The sequence below is a fragment of the Plodia interpunctella genome, chromosome 5 (assembly GCF_027563975.2).
Source record: "Plodia interpunctella isolate USDA-ARS_2022_Savannah chromosome 5, ilPloInte3.2, whole genome shotgun sequence".
NCBI classification, from domain to species: Eukaryota; Metazoa; Arthropoda; class Insecta; order Lepidoptera; family Pyralidae; genus Plodia; species Plodia interpunctella.
Window position 1 is genome coordinate 9464676 of NC_071298.1, and position 20366 is coordinate 9485041.

At 34.9% G+C, this 20366-nt stretch overlaps 3 protein-coding genes across 3 annotated transcripts in view; 2 read left to right on the forward strand and 1 right to left on the reverse strand.

Annotated features, from left to right (window-relative positions):
• Window positions 1-322: 322 nt before the first annotated feature.
• Smyd3 (SET and MYND domain containing, class 3) lies at window positions 323-9536 on the forward strand. Its single transcript, XM_053746113.2, has 9 exons — window positions 323-865; window positions 1448-1532; window positions 3939-4098; window positions 4539-4666; window positions 5603-5779; window positions 6284-6383; window positions 7169-7525; window positions 8293-8455; window positions 9115-9536. The coding sequence occupies exons 1-9, from the start codon at window positions 738-740 to the stop codon at window positions 9320-9322; spliced, it is 1506 nt and encodes a 501-aa protein (XP_053602088.1). The 5' UTR covers window positions 323-737; the 3' UTR covers window positions 9323-9536.
• A 223-nt stretch (window positions 9537-9759) lies between these two features.
• On the reverse strand, window positions 9760-12207 carry LOC128670445 (RNA-binding protein 45-like). The gene has a single exon (XM_053746114.2). The coding sequence runs from the start codon at window positions 11787-11789 to the stop codon at window positions 10368-10370; it is 1422 nt and encodes a 473-aa protein (XP_053602089.1). The 5' UTR covers window positions 11790-12207; the 3' UTR covers window positions 9760-10367.
• Window positions 12208-12673: 466 nt separating this feature from the next.
• The window catches only part of fzr (fizzy-related), a 34480-nt gene continuing 26787 nt past the window's right edge, over window positions 12674-20366 (forward strand). Inside the window, exon 1 of the mRNA XM_053745535.1 lies at window positions 12674-13232. Within this exon, the coding sequence (XP_053601510.1) occupies window positions 13091-13232 (142 nt within the window). The 5' untranslated portion in view covers window positions 12674-13090. The remainder of the gene's footprint in view (window positions 13233-20366) is intronic.

Here is a 20366-nt window from a genome sequence, read left to right on the forward strand (position 1 = left end):
TGTCTTAACGTCAAGTGTCAAATGATTGACGTATTACTTTTTCTGACTTCTTCAAAGCAAAGATAAGAAACGCCCACTCCACTCAGCTATGTGTCACTACAACGGAAACAGATGCAAAAAAAGAATAATAAATAATGAGAATAATAGAATAAGAAATCCGTACTCCTAGTAGTATGGATTTCTTTTTCTATTATTTTTCTCTTTCCTAATTTACACCCATGAGCATTGTAAGTGGATCCTGTCTGCGTTTTCACCAACGTCCTGCTATGCAATGCTGTGAATGGAAAACTTTGTCCATAAAAAAATAAAAAAGTCAGTGAAGTGTAATTCAGCCAATGTCAATTTTGCGCGATTGAAAATTGCACTACAATTTTTATTTCAATGTTTTTTAATTCTGTGTATTTCTCTCTATTCTTAGGTACTTTATTTTATTGTAGAGAAAAATAAATATAGATTCCCCAAATTCTATAGTAGCTACGCATATTTTTTGGTTTCTGCAGTCATGTTCGTTCTAGCTTCGACCGCGTCTCCACTAAAAATAATGTAACCTACGATAATATGGTTAATTTTGGAGCGGCAGGTAGTGGAGCCAAATAATATTTTCAGCCAGTAACTGAGCTATAATAAACATTACATTCCTTCAGCATTCACTTTCGAATACGCCGGTACATAGCAATAATAGGTTACGGAATAAATCTAGAAATTAAGTCAAGACGTTCTACCTCAACATAAGCAATATGAAAAATAAGTTTAGGAATACAGATTCGGCAATCAAAGCTGGTGATCTTATATTAACCGAACAACCATTCGCGTTTGTTTTGTCTTCCAAGGAAAGGGGAATTCGCTGTGATAATTGTTTGGAAAAGTAAGTGCCTTTTAATTTATAAAGAAGAAATCTGTAGTGTAATAATTTCGATTAAAAAATAGATTGGAAATTGTTACCTCACCTTTTTATTCAGGGTTTATCTTTGGTCCAATATCATTATAGATATTCATCATCATATCAGCCTCTTTGTGCCCACTGCTGGGCATAGGCCTCTCTTTGCATACACCAACCTCCTCTGTCTTGTGCCTCTCTCATCCATGCACAACCTGTAACAATATTCATTGAATAAAAACTATAAAACTTGTGCTGTTATTCTGGTCTAAACTCATATGATTGTAAAGTTATATTAGTTTAACCAATCAGCAGTTCACCAATAACCGGCTTCCACATACCATTGTTTATCTCTTGTATCTTGATTCTCCACACTCAATGGGATAATACATGTTTGCTTGCACTAATTAGATCACATCAAGTTTCTCAGAGAAATGTGTAAACAACTAATGCCCAGAAAAATGCTTCAGAAAAATGTTTTTCTAAAAGTGATACTTTAATAATATTTACAAATAAACATTTTATACATGTGTAGATCTGAATCATTGTCAACATGACCTATTGTTTCAGGGGCAAGGTTCTCAAGTGCTCCGGATGCCAATTTGTGCACTACTGCGGCCGGTCATGCCAACGGGATGCCTGGGGAGATCACAAGGTACAGTCTTTGGATACCATTCTCGCATGCTGGATACACATTTGTTAATTTGATATATTTTACATAGTTTAATTTATTATTATTGTATTAACATATCATTTGATATAATTTAATAAAAAAGAAATAATAGATACCTTATATCTTACAAATATTTGTATTTATTTGCATGAAGACAGACTTTCACATTTATAATATTAGTAAGTATGAACTGAAATATGAAAGTGTGTCATATGCACTATGTCTACATAAATAGATTTAATTTTTTTAAACTACTAGCATAAAATTAAGATCCTTTTTTGTCTAAATGGTTGGAAATTAGTAGTTCACCTTGGTGGACCACACAAAAATAATTTTCCCAAAGAACACAAATTATGTAATATACAAACCATTGTGGTTTAAGAAAGGCATTAATTTATAATTTTTTCTATGTAAAATATTTTGATTATTGTCCATGTTTGTATTTTTCACTACACAAATTAAAATAGTTACTTCTTGCCACCTTTACACATTACACAACAGTTTTGTAAAAGCTACAAATCTATTTCAAATTCATTTCTTTGCTTAACAAGAAAGAAAGGTGTTACAGTAAATCAGAGTTTCAAAACAATATCCATATTATTAGCTAGGCATAATCCTACCGAATGTAATATATGTGATTAAGATTTATTGTGTGTCAGTCCTATTCCAATGCTACAGCAATTTATATCAGTGTGAAGAGAAGAAACAAACTGTTAAGTTTAGGTCACACTTAATTTACATTGTTACAATACAATATTCTTTATTGCACCAAAAGCGAAATTTACAAAAAAAACAAATACAAAATAAAATAAAAAGGCACAGCAGTCAACCTTGGGGTGGGAGGAACTGATAATGGAGAGATTACTTGGTGCAGTAAATAAAATAAACTAACACATAATATACACAAATATACATATATATATATTCAAATTTGTAAAAATGTCTAAACATACAAATAAATAAGAAAAAGTAGGTACAATTTAGGAGATAGTGGATAGATTGACTTGACAAGTAGTTTAAAATTGGACAGAGTTTGGATATTATGGATATCAAGGGGTAGAGCATTCCAGAGTCGGAACAGCTTGAACAGAGAAAGATTTACTTAGAGAAAAAGAATTGTGGACAGGAAATCTAAGCCTCAGTGAAACCGTGCTACGCAGACTACAAGAAGAGCTACTATCATCACTTAGAAATTTAAAGCGGTCCTTGAGATATGGACGGAAATAAGGTTTTTTCAGTATTAAACAATACTGAATAATGCATAGATACAATATGCATGTTACGGCGAAGCCGAATCGGGAGCCAGTCAAGTTGGGAGCGGAAGATAGAGATATAATCGACTTTATATGATAGAGATATGATTGTTCTTTAATTGACGAATGCAATATTTCATTAGTAACGTCTGACTTCTCGCTTTACTGCAATCTGTGAGCGTGATAACAATATGGTGAACATTTGATAGTACTAAAGTAAACATTTGGCGAAGTGTGAAGCATTTCACTTCTCACTATCGAATCGGTTCGAAATGAGACACAGCGAACCAATCACATTGTGACGCAACGACAACCACACTGCAATGTCATTGGTTCGCTGCGTCACACGTCGAATCGATTCGATTCGACAATCTCACAATTCGCCCTCGGAATTAAGAAGGAAACGATTTCACACAACATTTAGCTAATGTCTTCGAGTTTTGCAACTCTTGGCTCTGTCTACCCGTAATTTATGATTTAAACGTCAACGGTCACCGAAAATAAAAAATATATTGGTGTGAACCCAGCTTTACCTATAGACGTAATGCCGAGCCATGGCGCTTTGCCATTTCCTATTCCACTGATCTAATTCTTTATTTCTGTTAGTTTTATTTTTATTGTGGTTTATTTTTATATACACTTTAATAAGCATTGAAATCTTTTTATTTTGGGATTTCGGGAATATAAATATTTGCAGATTTACGTAGGAATGGTAGTCCTAACACGGATGTTGCGTGAATTATTTTTTATGATTATAAAATTTGTATGTTGTTTTTTTTACGTATTTGTATGTGCAGCGTCCTAGCTGATAATATTATCATCAACATTTAAGAACTTAGATTTACACCTTCCTTCCTTCCTTCCATTTACAATGCGGGAGGCCTGTCCCCGTTAAAATCATTCTGGATTTTTCTAGGCGTAATGAAAATAGGTAGAAAGGCGTTCGACGTGAGTTGACTGATGGCGCGAATCTGGAGCCATTTATTCTTACTATAATTATTCGTATCTTACATGCCTAAGTTCAGAAATGAAATATGATTGAATAAAAATATCAGAAACAATTTAGAAAATTCCAAATTAATGAGGACTCTGGCAAGATGTCTTGAAGACTACGTGTTAATTCTTTTTATTTCAGTGGGAATGCGCGAATCTGAAGCGGGTGTCACCCAAGGTGATACCTGATGCTGCACGCATGCTGGCCAAGATCATCAACCGACTGAGCCGGGGGGACGGACATTCTTACAGGGCGTTCTACTCGGCCACTTCCTTTAGGATGTGGAAGGATCTTATGTCACGTAAGTAAATTATTCGATATTAGCTTCTGCCCGCGGCTCGTGTAGGTATTTTTCTGCGATGGCAGTACAGACATGAAATTCATGCAAACTTTCACAATTATTGTCATTTAGGGCCTATGTTTGAACAGGGGGTCTTACCAAATAAGCTTACCAAATTTAATCAGACAGAATTAGTATGGATTTATTTAATCAAATAAGTGAACCATTAAGAAAAAGCGCCCGTAGTCCACATAGGTGAACTTAGCTTTAGCCCACGCGATCGTGATCCACACACACAAGTTTTCTATGAAAAAGCTAATACTAACACTGGAGTCAGATTTTTTCGATGTATTTATTTATATAATATTTATTGCACAACCTTAATGTTAACAATTGGTAGACTTAATGCACATAGTATAAAACAAAGTTTGTAACGAATAAACTCAAAAAAACGTTTTCAGATTACTCAGATTTGAAGACAGACCAGAAAAGGATGGAGCACTTCGCATCACTGTGCAGAGTGCTACACGAGTTTCTGAAGGACATCTCCTTGCCGAACGCTGTTGAAATGATGGGCTTGTTTGGAAGGGTCAGATATATTTACTGTGTGTTTACAAATGAAAATACTAGTAAGGCTGTCGTTATTATAGGGCTAGTGAATAAAAGGTCCGGAGGTGTTGAAAGTACGCGTATTCCTACCAAGATGGAGAGAGAGAGGGAAATACAATAGACAAATTAATAAAATTTCCAACACTGCGTATTGTCCTTCTGATAGGGACTCTGTTGATCTAATATTTATACCAGTGGGCAAATATTTGTACCTGTGATCACAAATATTTGTCTGCGGTTCAAGGTGTGTTGTGCCCGTTTGGGTCCATCGGATCCGCGATACAAGCTTAGCGCTTAGTGTGGGCCGTTGAGTGTTGTCCATATGTTTATTAAACTTCGAACTTTAAGCAGATCTGAATCAAGTGGTAGTAAGACGCTTGCCTGTTCTCGAAAGATTCGGATACAACTCGTGCCGTGCCACAACAGTTTGTTACCTTTTCACGGTCTATCTACACGACCAATCTTCTTGAAAATTTGTATACATATAGTTTGAAGTATAGAGAAGGATATAGGCTATTTTCAACTGGAAAAATAACTGTTTCCGTGGGAAATTTAAGCGGGCGAAAGCTAGCGAGTTTATTATTTACCACTGCTTTCTTCCAGTCAATGATAAGTCGTGAGGAAACCTGCAATCATAAACTACTTCAGCCTTGTGAGAAATGGAGAAGGCAACCTTCTTATCGAGTGTATTATTGCTACCAAAATCCTCCCTTGTCTTTTCTTTCCATTTATCAACATACCTTCTGAAATCATCAGACCAACTCTAGGTAATCTGTGTAATTTGTCCTTATATATTTATTATTTTATCTCACTCTAAGCCTCCTTTCCTCTCTTTCTGTATCCATTCAATGGAACCTAGTTTGTTAACTTCTGACAAGAATTTCTTGTAACAATTTGTATTTTTTTAAAATTCCAGATGGTAATCAACAGCTTCACAATACTAGACATCGATATGAACTCCATAGGGACTGGGGTGTACTTAGCATCATCTATAGTGGACCACAGTTGTGATCCAAACGCAGTGGCCACGTTTGACGGGAAGACTATCAACATACGGGCGTTGAGGGATATGCCTTGTTTAGACTGGAATCAGGTGACTATATATTCTTAAACTAGCTACGCCCCGGTGCTTCACTGGGAATTTCGGAATAAAAAGTACCCTATGTGTACCTTAATATATTATTACTATACTAGCGACTCATGTCTTCATGAATAAAATTGTCTAAATATCAGTGAAAACTACATCAAAACCTGCAAAAAATTTAAAGTGAGAAATTATTTTTTAAGGAATAGTTGACACTCACAGATTGACAATATATGATTAACTGTGATTCCACGGTTGCCTACGGTCCACCTACAACAAAAAGTAATTTTATATTTTCAATACAAACTTTCCATTCTGGACCGATCAGTCTACTTCCCCGTTTGGTGAAATATTTAAACCAAGTTATGGTTCGAATATTTGATCTGTTTTCCTTCCCGTAATGATTGGTCTATGTTCCTCATCAGTCTATTCTCAATGGTCATCTATTAAATCTTATGGGCCAGCAACCAGACCTATTTTTACGAATTTATCACGTGTCGTCGATTCCCACAGATCCGCATATCATACATTGACCTGATGCAGACCCCATACGAGCGCCAGAGGGAGCTACTGGAGAACTACTACTTCCTGTGCCAATGTGACAGGTGCATGGGTAAATGCTTTCGACGTGCTATAACACACGCGACTCTATGCCACTTCACTTAGTGTTGCCATCTTCAAGCCCAAAACGACAGTTTGTATTGTCGAAACAGCCATTTTATTAATAATATTTTAGTTGTTCGCTTCAGTGAAATTTTTGAAATTTTAATTTAGGTTATGGACAATACAGAATGATATGGATACTTGACACAAAAACATAATATTGAAATATTATTTCCTTGCATTTTTTCAATAATAGAAACGCTTCCACCAGGCCATCTCTGCCTATTTTATGGACAACATAAGGTCATTCTCACATATAAATAAATATGACAAAATATACACAAAAAATTTGGAAAAAAATTTGGACAAAAAATGCCAACCTTAAATGAATATAGGATTTTGGCATAAATGTATACCAATATATAAAAAATTATGAATATTTGTTCAATGTGCTTTCTTGTGAACGTTTCAGCTTCAACACACCTTTCCTGCCATATATGCTCGATGTGCAATATATTGGCTTGAATATTGTAGAAACTTGAGCATGTTTTATACCTTGTGCACATTCTGTTGCATGACCGTTTACAAATAATGTTGATTTTGAAAATTTGGATGCAATAATGTTTAATTCACCAATTAAGAACTATGCTCTTACGATTACCTGTAACGTGAATCATATAACATAGCAATTATCGATAAACTTTGACATAGAAAATTACTTTCTCATAACAAACACATAACAGTTACACTTTTTTTACTCATAATGCAGTAACAACAATCCAGAATTCTTCACAGATGATGAGCAACTGAAAACTGTACACGCTGCGAATTGTCTCAATCCGAATTGCGATAATCCAATAGTTATACCTTGGAAAGAGAATTGCCAATTGGTCATGAAACCTGAACAAAATGGACACAAACAAAATGGATATCACGATCAAAATGGTCAGAATCATAACGAGAATGGAATAGATTGTGAAGAAAATGGACAAGGCGAAGTGAATGATAATCACAAAGAAAATGGAACGGATGATGTTACAAGGTGTGACGAGTGCGGGTCTAAATTTACGGAGGAACAAAAAGAAATATTCGTCAAAGCTATGGAGTTTACTGAACTGCATTTGCGGAATATGAAGGACGCTTCTGTTGCATGTATCCTTTTTTATTTTCAAAAGAAAGATACCTCTCTTGTTTCCTAAAGTTACATATATTTAGAGTCAATTTCTAAAATGTTTGCTATATTAATTATAACACAATGGCGCAATGTGATTGGTTCGCTGCGTTTCACTTCAAATCGATTCGATAATGAGAAGTGAAATGCAACCCTGCACTTCGCCAACAGATGAGAGATATTTTCGAACATGAACTAGTCTTTTATAGTTCCGCTTCTCAACGAAGCGAATAACCAACCAAACCAAATAATGACTATCCCAACTTCTGAACCTGTTGCACGGAAGGGCATCCGTGTGCTCTAATGAGATTAATATCCCAGATTCTTCCAAAGCTTCAGTAAAGGTTAATCTCCTATTGTGTAATGTATACAATTTTCCCTGCTGAAGCTGGAGAATGTGGTTCTTTTTCCAACTGAATACTTTTAGACTATGCAATAATGACTATTGCGCCACTGGGACATCACTGTCATATAAGTTTTAAATAATTATTTTTTACTTTTAGAAATAAAAAACCAGTAGTGAGTAGATTATAAGGCTCGAAAGGAATAAATTACCATACTTGGTACCTATACCCATCCGAGTTAGAATCTACTTTTAACTGTGTCAGACACGGTTTTTCATTTTCCACTAACTATGCGAATCCACCCGAGTACGAGAAAAGTAAAAATGTACGAGTATTCCATGTCAACACACTTATACGGATCAAACGTACACAATCTTGTAAATCCTCCATAACTCGTCGGTCAGACGTGGACGTGTGCGTGTACTGCCTGTCGCAGCAGCGCGACGTGCTGCACGCGCTCAACGTGACGCACGCGCAGACGCTCGACCACGCCTTCGACGCGCTGCTGCTCGTGCGCATGTGGGACCGCGCCCTCGCCGTCGCCGCGCAGCTGCTGCCCGCTTTCAGGTCAGCGTTTCTTTATCACCTATGTTTAGCTTTTCAAGTGTTCGTGTTGGAAACAAAATCACTGGTTCTTAAGAACACGCCTTGGATGCGTTACTGCTCGTGTAAATGTGGGACATGGCCGCACTTATTACTCCCCGACCAAACTAGCTTCTAGGTCAGCGTTTATTATCAGTAATGTTTAGCCTTGAGTCGAGTTGGAAGCAAGACCTTACATGGTCCTAACCGGTTTAGTAGGTAGGTCAATCAATATATCTTGTCTTTTTACGACATAGAGAAAAACATGGGTCACAAAACACGGGATACAGGCGCACGCCTTCGACGCGCTGCTGCTCGTGCGCAAGTGGGATGTCGTCTCATGTCGCTGACCAGCTTCTGCCGGCTTTCAGAGCATTCATTCAGATCATTTTATTATCAGCCATCATGCTTTTGAGTCGTGGTGGAAGCACGCGCATTGCTCCGTTGCGTCGAAGTAGCGCGTGGCCGCTTCATTGTTTTCCATAGGTTTTGACGTTGACGACGAATCGAATCTTCATACGACGACGACGGAGCAATTGGGCCGCAACCTAAATAATTGTTCACATTATCAATATCATTTAAATATGTATGTTAAATACGTAAGTGCCAAGGCACGCCATAAAACAACCTTTTGTTTGCTTCAGATTCTATTACGGAGATCGACATCCTCTACTTGGACTGTTGCATGTGAAGTATGGAAAAATATTGCTCTACAAAATGGACTTGGAAAATGCTTTAGAACAACTAAAATGTGCAGAAAAGATACTAAGGATCACCCATGGTGTGAAGCACCCTTTATATAAAGATCAGTTACTGCCATTGTTAACACAAGCAACTTTAGAATCTTCTTAGAATTCAAAAGGGCGTGTAGTGTTATTATAGTGATAAGTGAAAACACCAATATTCCGAAGCCTTATTGCGATTAAGATGAATAAATACATATTTATATTTTATACATTTTGAGTCAAATTAGTAGACTATATTATTTATTTCAATTTTACAATGTCAATTATTTTTATCCGTAAGCAAAAGGCTGTGTGTGCAATAAATATGATTTGGAAAAGTCTTTTTTTATATTATTTACTAAGTTTTACCCGATTTCGATTAAATTTTATGAGGACATCAAAGATAATTTGCACTTGCTGTCTTGTCTTAGTCGTCTCAATATCAGCCATATTACACATATGTATGTATATGTGTTTCAGATCCAGGGTCATCGATAAAATCAAAGTCTGCGTCTATAAAAGTTGCGAAAAGTTACTTTGGACTCGGACAAAGAATAATGTCAATTAAATTAAGAAAGAAGTTTATTGTTATATGGTACATAATTGTCTTGGGAGAATACATAATATGTTGTCTGTAGGTACTTGTCCAGAAAGCTGTGTCCTGGTAAGAAGTTTGTAGTTGTCCGGTCCTTTTTGATTGTAGGGACATTTTGCAGTTGTAAGTCTTGTGGTATCCTTCAACTCAGCTTTCGGGATACACTTTAGTCTGTAGGGTCCTTTTGAAAGTGTCAAGTTTTGTCTGTCCATAGGTTAAGTAGGTCCAAAAAGAACATCCAGTCTGTCATTGTCGCCGTCTGTCCATAGGTTTCTCGTTCTAATGATCAACCAGTATTCAACTTTACATCTTGACATTTAGTTATGTCTTGACTTGGGACTTCTATTCTGGGGAATAACTGTCATCTAGTCCTTATGCTTTATACTGTGGTCTGTAGTTAGATCTGATTTTTGTTCTAGAAATTACTGTATCTACCATTTAACCTTTATAAATGTTATCTACTCTGTCTAATATTGTTAAGGGAATATGTTGGGCTGTGTCTGTCTTTCCGTTATAAATTCAGTCTACTTATGTCTGATGTTCTTAAGGTAAAGTGTTGAATTATGTCTGTCTTTTCTTAATTATATCGGCTTCTCTTCGGAGGAGCCTCATCATCTGCCTCTAAAACTTTCATTCGAATGCCACAGATTTCAGCCCCGTGCAAAGTCTTTATAGCCTCATCAGCTGCCTCTGCTGATGCATAACGAGCATAACCCACAGTTTTGTTAGGCAGGGTATAAACATTGATCAAGTCACCAAATCTGCAGAAAATGTCACGCAGAACGGTCATTGGAGGTGGTTGAGGTTTGCAAACCAAGAAACATCTTTTTGCAAGGGGACTATCAATATCGGCCAATGGTTTTTGGGGAGGGAGTTTAACACTGCAGTAACTCAAATCATTACTATCAGGAATATCCATTTCAGGAGTACCACTAGTAGCCATTTTTATCAATTTAGAAGCCTCTGCAATAGCTTCAGCGAGCTGGGCTAAATCAGGGGCAGATGAATTAGCATTGGAAGAGATTGCCTGCTTCAAGTCTTTTACAACATTAGGTATATTCTTAAAACTTTGTTCATGTGCCTCAAATTGGGAATTGTCTCGTCGCACAAATATTTTGACACCAGGTGGATATTCAAATCGATTCAATTTCTGAACTGCATGAGCTGCGGACATAGGGTTTGAGTATGTAACTGTACCTTTCCCACAATCACGCATGTAATCAACAAAGTACTTGCAGTCAATCATGCCTGGGACTATATCAAATAGACTTTCAACATTGTAATGAGTGAGGTAGGGTGGACACATGAAATTAATACGAGTATAACCTTCAGGATGGGCTGTAATGGCAGATACAAGAGATGAATGAAAATTTGCAGAAGTATTCGCTAATGTGCTCATGTTAGACTCAAATGAACTTTCATATCTATTACGTTTATGGACTTTGGGTAAAGCAAAAATAGCTCTGTAACTTGTATCACATCCCTCAACAGCTTGAGCAGCTTCTAAGAATGAATTGAACTTCACATACGCAAAGCCACGTGGCATCCCAGTATCTCTATCTTTTTGTATGAGAACAGATTGAACATTACCAAATTTAGAAAAATCTTCTTTTATCTTACTTTCAGCCATCATTTTTGGTACTGTTATAAAAATTCTTTTAAATTTCTCATCATCATCATTTGCAGTTTGGATATCAGAACGGTTGGCAGCAACCATTACTTTTAGTGGTCGGTTAGTGTTTGGTATTGTCTGGAAATTCATTTCTTCAAGGGCAGCTGCGGCTTCAGATGCTTTGGAAAACTTAATGTACACAAAACCTTTTCTTTCTCCTGAATTGTGATCACGAGGAATATGAACATCTTCTATTTGACCAAATTTCTTGAATGCGTCAATAAATTGTTGTTCTGTTGTTTGTTTTTCGGTTACGATAAATAACCTTGAATACATGGGAACATCCGACGAATCATCACTTTTGTTAAATTTACGCCGATTATCCATTTTGTGTCGTATTTCAATACCTACTAGGATCTTGTAGATATACGATTGAATCTAACCTTCCTTCACCTACACAATCGTAAAAGTTAGAAAGGTTATTACGGTTAAAGGTTATACCCACGAAATTGGTATTAAAATAGACAAAATAGATAAACTGCACTAATTAGAAAGGAACGGATCCCAAAAACGAATCCTCAATCAATCATCACACAGATCAATAACCAATAAGTTGTAACAAAAGACCAAAACTACAGCAAGTCAACTACTTAGCCTTGGTCTGTGTTGTGTATTATCGTCAATATAAGACAACTGTCGGTCGGTTATATTATTATGTCGTACACTAGGTACCTAGTCTATTTTAGTAGTAGGTAGATTAGCTAGCTTCCTACAGCCTACAGCTTATCTTCACTCGTGTCGCGTGTTTTTTGACGCGTGTTTGACGTTGGTTTGACGTAGATGTACACGACATTGACATAACAACTAGGTAGGTATCGGCCGATCAAGGGGAGCCTTTTTTATTTGAGTATTCCTCTCTAGATTTCCTTGATCTTTCTACTCAATATTTACGAATTCCTTCAAGAGAGTGTTCCCGAGTGTCTTTTAGAAGACATGAACATCGTATCTCATTTGTACATATTGTGTTATTAAATAAAAAAAAATTATGGGTAAGAAAGAAGGATTAAAAACGACAACTTGACGACCCAATAGTTCAATCTCAAGCAAGACTTCAATAACATTTCTATCTTTCTATATTTTGAACTTTAGGTGAAATGCAAAACAGTCCGTCTGCATTTCACCGACGGCATGCTGTTTTGTCTTCCGGCAATGAATGACAAGAGCAACGGTTATTCAAAATTCAAATATTTTTTACTCATGGCAACATTTTTATTGATGTCATGTCATCACGAATTTGTGTTGTGTTTTTCAATCAAACATTATTATTTTCACCAATAAATAAGTAATTTTAACAAATATTATGTAAATTCTTTTGTAAATAGAGCCTTAATCAACGCTACTTGTTTAGTAATACTCGTGCCTCGTTTACATAATACATGGGTTCTTTTAATCATGTCTTCTGTTATCGTCGGACCATGTCTACAAACCATATCGAAATCAGCCAAATGCTTATTAGCTGTTGAAGAGAGCACACTAGAAAATTGTTTGTACCATTTTCTATCGCCGGTGCACATTTCTATGCAAAAGTCGATATGCGTGGTTAAACATAAGTCGGTTTCGTTTTAATTATTTAGTTACCCTCGTTTATTGGACTGTTGGTGTTGAGGCTTGGACAGAAAACAATCAAAATGTTTAGTGAATCGTATAGGAATCGCCTGCTGCAGACTTGCAGTCCTGTGAGCCGGAAACAGTCTGTGATTGTTCAGCCAGAGTGTATGGACAGATTTGTGCCTTGCAGATTGGGGAACAACTGGCAAACCAGCTATCAAGGTATGTAGAATTTTTATTATTGGTGGTCTTATTATTTCTTATTTTATTCCGCTTTAAATCTTTAGTCTTTTAATTTAAAAAAATATAAACATTTTAGAAGTAAAAATGAGAAATTCGAAACTAGCTTAATTATTAAATTTATTTACAATATTGTTACTATGCTATGCATAATATGTAAATATTATAAACTAACAAGTTGATTTCAATATGAATAATCATCACATCAGTAACAAAATATGTAGGGTCAGTATATTTTGCGAATCATTCATTTAAACAGGATAACTCACCGCGCATGTAGCTATGACCTTTTTGTGGTTGGGTGTGATCTGACATGATGTGACTATGATAAGTACAGCTAAATTTGAACTTTCTTTAGCAGCATTTTGAAATTTTTTAAGACTAACCCACTTCTTCTTTTCAACCATTTTTCCACTCATATGGGGTCCGCACAGTCTCTTAACTCCATCTATTACTTACTCACATCTCCGCATGCTTTTAATTTCTTTTTTCTGACGTCCTTGAAATCCAGTGCTAGTGATCTCTGGCCCCTCCTGGCTTCATCAGATAAAACCAAATAAATTATGCACCTAAACTTTCATCAGGAATCACACGGTCTATTGGTGAAAACCATACGTCTGGTAGTTTTTAAGTCAAATCAAAGTTTTTGAGTTTATTGCATTTACACAAAACGGATGCGACAGGGGGATTGTGGTTTGTGAAAAATAACATTCACTTCTCTTTCTTTTATCAAGACTAAAATTCTTCCTTTTTGAATCTTATTGTTAAATCATGTGAAGGCATCTAAGACTAGAAATATTAAATTAAGGTAAGATCACAAATAAATTTGAAAACAACTGTTCACTTTAGGTATGGCATAGCATATTTTTATCAGGAAAAACGTGAATGAAGTCACAGGTGGCTGCTATCTATTATCTATCTAATATCTATTGTTATTTCCTTAATTTGATGCAATAAAGAGTACCTGATTTTATTAAACTAATTTTTTTTTACTCTTTCATGGACATCTCGTCAAGTGTCATGTCATCATCTCAAAAATGTTAAAGGGATTTTGTGAACATATTTCAAGCAACCAAGTCATAATTTGATTCTGAATCTTCTTTACATTCCTTTAGAATGAATGAATTAGGTATTCTGTGATCTGTTTGAAATTGACTATTTTCACAGTTGTACTCCTATTTAATTAAAGGACTAAGTTATTTTTTATTTTAATTAAAATGAAGGTATTTCTAAAACAAACTTTTTTGATTTTGTGATCGCATATTAATTCATTATTGATTGCATACTAAGTAATTTGTACTTGATACAATTAATATCAATATTTTGTTGTAATTTATATAGTATAAATAAATAAAAATAAAACAACATATTGGAAGACAATGGTGGAATGAACAAACTCACAAACAACGAAAATACACTGGATAAGTGGAATAGATATTGTGTAATAAAACTGCTTGGTACACATAAAAGAAAAAACCAGAAGCCCCACGAAATGGATAAAAAAATAAGAACAAGCTTATAATTTACCATTTCAAAAGTCAATCCATACCAATCTTTGTCTTTTTGCCTCTACTGTTGAGATATAAACTAATGACAATGATTTGACTAAAGTTTTCATTCCACATTATAACTTATAGTACAGATAAAAAGTCATAGCAAACATGTAAGTATTGAATTAATAGTTTTTGAAATCCTGTTACTTTTATGTGTATGATTTATTGACTAAAATTTCTATTTTATAAAGACAAACATATTTTTGAAAATATATATATACACATACTAATTGTGTATATATAGACACACATACTAATTTGACATCTAGAATAAATAAAATTGACAAGTGCATTGACAGTACAAAAGTGCAAATATATATATATATATATAATTCTGTTTTTTTTTTATATAATATCAGATAGCTCTAATTTTGCCCGTGGTGCAGATCAAGCCGGTTTATTTCTATATCACACTGTTCTGTGCACCGTGTAATGAATGTGTAATTACAGGTTGAATGCTGACGTCATTTAAATATTAGCTATTAGCAATCTATAGTGCTGCCGAATTGGAAATTGGTTCACATATTTTTTTACTTATCATACAAAGAGGATGTTAATTAATAAATAGGCTTCACAAATTTCGATGACTCATTCATCATTGCATCGAAATTTGCAAAAAGGGGTAGTGACCTATTGGTTAAGATTGTCCACCTGTGATCGAAAGGTCCCAGGTTCGACGAATCCCACTTGTGCCGAGTTTATAGTGAAGGAGAACATCGTGAGGAAAGCTACACACTGGTGGACAGTTTAGTTCATTAGTGTGTATGCGACTACTTGCTACTAGATTGCGGTAGAAAGTTGTAAAAGTCGTGGCACATGCCTTTAGGCGACTGAAAATCTGACACAAGTGTTAGTAATAACAACCTTGCACAAAAATTATAATGAAATACGTAATTATAATTTTTGTGCTAGTTTTTTAGTGCAAATTACTAGCCATTTTTAATCTTTATCCATTTCCTTTCAGTGCAATCTAAAAATATTCACAGCTTCTAAAGTATTTGCAATGTAAGTACTTACTACTTGTGTAGTTGCGGCTTTGTAAAACCGCAATCACTGGAAACATTTCAGTTGGAATTTTGCCGTTTTCTAACGGTAGTTTTTATCACACTAGGTACCAACCTAGCTGATTATTGGTGGGAATGAAACCTTGTCCGTGTGGTCGGCGTCGTTTCGTCGGAAAATATAACTTTCTAGCTGCGTCCCGGGACATCGCTCTCGTAGGAATTTCGGGATGAATGTACTGTATGTACTATTTCAGGCTATACTCCACCCGTGTACCAAATTTCATCGAAAACCGTCCAGTAGATTTTGCATGATTGAGTAACAAACATCTATTAATATTAGTAGAATAAGATTAATGATATTATATTAAAAAAAAACTTTCCATGCAACTAAGATAACTTAGACGTCCCAGTAAAAAAATCATTAGTACCATTTGACTAACCTAATAATTTCACCAAAGGTACCTAATGGTGGTACTATCATAGTAGTCTAGCTGCATTCCTGCAATGGCTTGTGATTTTAGTTTTACAGACAGACATGTATTAGTTACTGAGATTATAATAATAATTGAAGCCGATGTTACGAACTACCGATGTCTAAAAGATTAATGATAGATCCACAATCGAATGAAATTAATTCTTTGGAAAATATGAAATCAATACACTACAATGAACTTCTTTATTATATTCTACATTTTATTATTACGTTCAAGATAAAGAAAATTTACGGAAATAAATATGAAGTTAAAAAAGATAGCAAACCAAAAACGTATGTGGGCTGACGGCAAAGGCAAAATGGATGGATTAAATTTATGAGTCTAAGAGAACCTTCTGTTTTAAATTCACTCCATACGTTCACATCACTGTACCTTGTTATGCGATAGGCAAGACCGCTTGTAATTTAGTAAAAAAAAATGAAATTCCCGTTACGACACTGGAACATTATGAAATGCATTCCATAGCTCTCTTTTAATAAAATAATTGAAGATTTCAACATAGTCTCCTCATTAACAGTTAATTAAATTAATTTCTCTGGATGCATCAGAAATCATTAGGGTGTTTTTCCATCGGAATGAGCTGTGCGGCTATACTGCGAGGATGTGAAAACTAAGCTATGAAACTATTTCGTTTCAATGATGCTAAGCTATGTAGCGCAGTGAGTAAAATGTACTACGAAGATGCGTCGCTGCAAGAACGATGTTGGCACATCGTATTGCTGGATATCAAAAACATACATAGCAACGTAGCATAGCACATGTTGGGAAATCACCCTTATACAAAAGGTTAACGGCCCTTACGCGTTTAGATTCTCACGTAATTAAGGTCTGCTAGCAAAATTACGAATGTACCAAATCACTGCCCGTATAAACAATGGTGTCTATTTGCAATTCAAAATCTGCTGCGACACGGTTGGTTACCTGAACTATTGCACATGTATGAGAAGCCATAGGGTCGCCCGACCGGACGCAATGGTGGGTAACATTAATTCGATCGATTCAAATTTTAAAATTCTATGAGGCCAGACGGCTAAATGCCTTCGTCTATTTATTACTTACAAGAGGGCAAACAAATTTTCGTTAGGCAAGCCACAGTTATTGTTTTGTAACTCTGCTTCGTCTAGACAATAACTAGTCCCTACTATCACAAGGTTGAGGAATGCTGTTTAATGCTTTAGTATTCGGCTACAAATTGTTTCTTTACTGTCAATTTACCAAGTGCCCCCTTCGTAAATTATCTGTAAACTGTGGACTGTACATACTCGTACGAGTCGTGTGTGCTTAACTGCACGCCCTTCAAGTTCCGTTATACACTTGACAAATCAACTGCCATTCAATACAAACAAACTTACTCTTAGGTGAATGCATATTACTTTCGTGTTTTATTATTATAATCTATAGTTTCTGCAATATTGGTCATAATTAAATCTTACACTATAAAAGTATACTCAACTTCCTATATACTAACTATAATTGCAATAGTTTTACATCGGTTAGCCAGCACAGCACGGATTCTCTCGACTGTGGAACATTAATAAAAGAAGCCGCCCTATGGGCCCAGTCTAGCTCCCTGAGGACAACCCATGCGAAACGAATAAATAACCCTGATTGTTTATGTCGCTAGCCGATTCGCGTGTTGCCAGTAATCAGTTTCAGTGGCTGCTTTATCCCAACAAGGTTTATGTAACTTGGGATCATTATAATCAGTGCAATGGTCGTCATGCTCGAAGTGAGCTAAGCTAGCGAGAGCTATTTTAAAATCTTCACAATTACTATTCTAAAGATAAAATATGCTCAGAGTTCGTGATGAGTAATAAATGAGTACGTTATTAGTTTAATTCTGTTATCGTGATTTTAATGAAAAACCGGTTTTCTTTTCGATAAAATCAAAACTAAATTTCATTACAGTTTTATAAATCAGTTTTTACGATTAAAGTTAGGGACAATTTTGAAGCGGACGTCGTAAGCATATCCTGCTGTTATGTTAATAGTCCTTCAATTATGTCAATTCTTGGGTCCTTAGGTCGGGTCATGGGGTACTGGAGTCAATTTCATTAATTCTACTATGTAATAAATACTTCCATTAGTTCTTATTATACGTGAGTTCATTAGTTAAATTTGTCGATGTGTTTGTCTCAATTTATACTTACTATGACTCACAATAGAACTATTTACTAAAATATTAAATAATCACGTACGTTGTAAACCTTTTTTTATTTTAACAATGGAACTTTTCTTTTCAATCCAAAGTGTTTATAGTCATTAGTTAATTTAGTATATTAATTTACTAAAATGACATTAAAACTATAATTATTGAGATTTCTTACATAAGGGGTCATTTAGTTGATTGTTTTTTAATCCTTAATGACTTATGAGAACTACATATTACGTAATTAAGAAAATATCAGAAGCAATAAATATCAGTTGCCCTATAAAGGCTTTATGCATTGTTACATCTCGTATGGTTATCAAAATATCTAATTAAATTTATTAATGTAAGTAATGCGTGTAGCAACGTGCTAACAATGAAATTAGTTAATTCTAGATACTTTCATAGCGGGCTGTGATGAATAGATCACGTGATGCCTTAATTGATTTTTGTAATTGAATAAAACAGATAGAAGAGAAATTTCGAGAACATCAATCATTTTGTTTTTATTGTATTTAAAGCCAAATTCTGCATAACAACATCATTATATTATTTTGGTATATAAATATTTTAAAAATGGCCGTTTGACCTCTATTTTTCGACGATACTAATAGTAAGACGCAATTATCTACCGTAGTGTTATCAAATAAATAAACTCAAAATGCAATTTGCGATAGCTTTGCACCCCGTGCAGTCTCGAAACGTGATAATTTGATAATGTTTTTATAAGTGGCCTACTAAACCGAGAACAAATTGCTTGACTTGCGATAAAATTATCGTTATCAAGCATGAAATAAGAATTTGCAATTATTTTTATTTCGACTGTTATTGCAATGTAGACTTTGGAAAATTTTGTAAAATGGCATTGAAAAATATATACATGACAAATCTTATACCTATTTTTCTATCTCACTTTGTGTTTATCCTTCGTAGTGGCAACATCTGTGTTCTGCATTTTTTGTATTTTATCTCCTAATGGATGTTTTTTTGTATTTATAGTAATTGTCAGGTGCGAATGTACGTTTTGTCTTGAATCAATATTGCAATTTCCAAAAGCGAGATTAAATAAACGTGCAGCTGTGTAAACAGTTTTTGTGTGGGCTAATGCATATTTGCAATTGGCAAATTAACACTTTCGGTCACATCAAGTGCAAGTGCTGTTTTTCCATGTTTATTGCAAAATTTGGACGAATTTTATCATTTTAACGTTTATTTGCATTTTGATTTATCTTAAGTGGCACATTAACTGATAGTTTTTAGTCTGGAATACTATTGTCCGGAAACTTAGTATGTTATAATTAAATTCATGTATAATGTTCATTTAGGACTGTATTTACTTCTTGATTTTATGCAATTGCAGTTAATAATCACACAATTTCTGTAGTTCGTAGTTGCGTTTATCAAAAGCTTTGGTTGTCCACTAGAGGCCATACTAGGGTAATGCCCAATGAGTAATTTGTACACCTACGTTTAGAAGCGACATCGACCAGCCTTCAACTTGAAATCAGCTGTGAAAATGATGTCACCAATTTTTGACGCAAGCATGATAAATCCGGCAAAGAACACAAAAAAAATTGTTTTAATATTTCAACAACTTAAAAACGCAATTCTAAAATATTTAAATGCTCATGAATTTGAGTAAAATCTACCATTATAATTAAACTTAGGTCTATATTAAATACATTTTATATATATTTTAAACAACTACTTCTTTGTTAAAAGTTCAATGCACCATTCACCAAGATATGGCTTTAATGGTTACTTTGTCACATGAAGGTGCCAACGTTCCCATAATGTTGCAAAGGATCCAACATTTTGACTTGAATTACGAAACAAAATAAAGGATATTTCTCAATGCTAAATTTTTTGTTTCCCTGTCTTTTTCATCACACATTTTACGTCTTTCAAATCGTGGG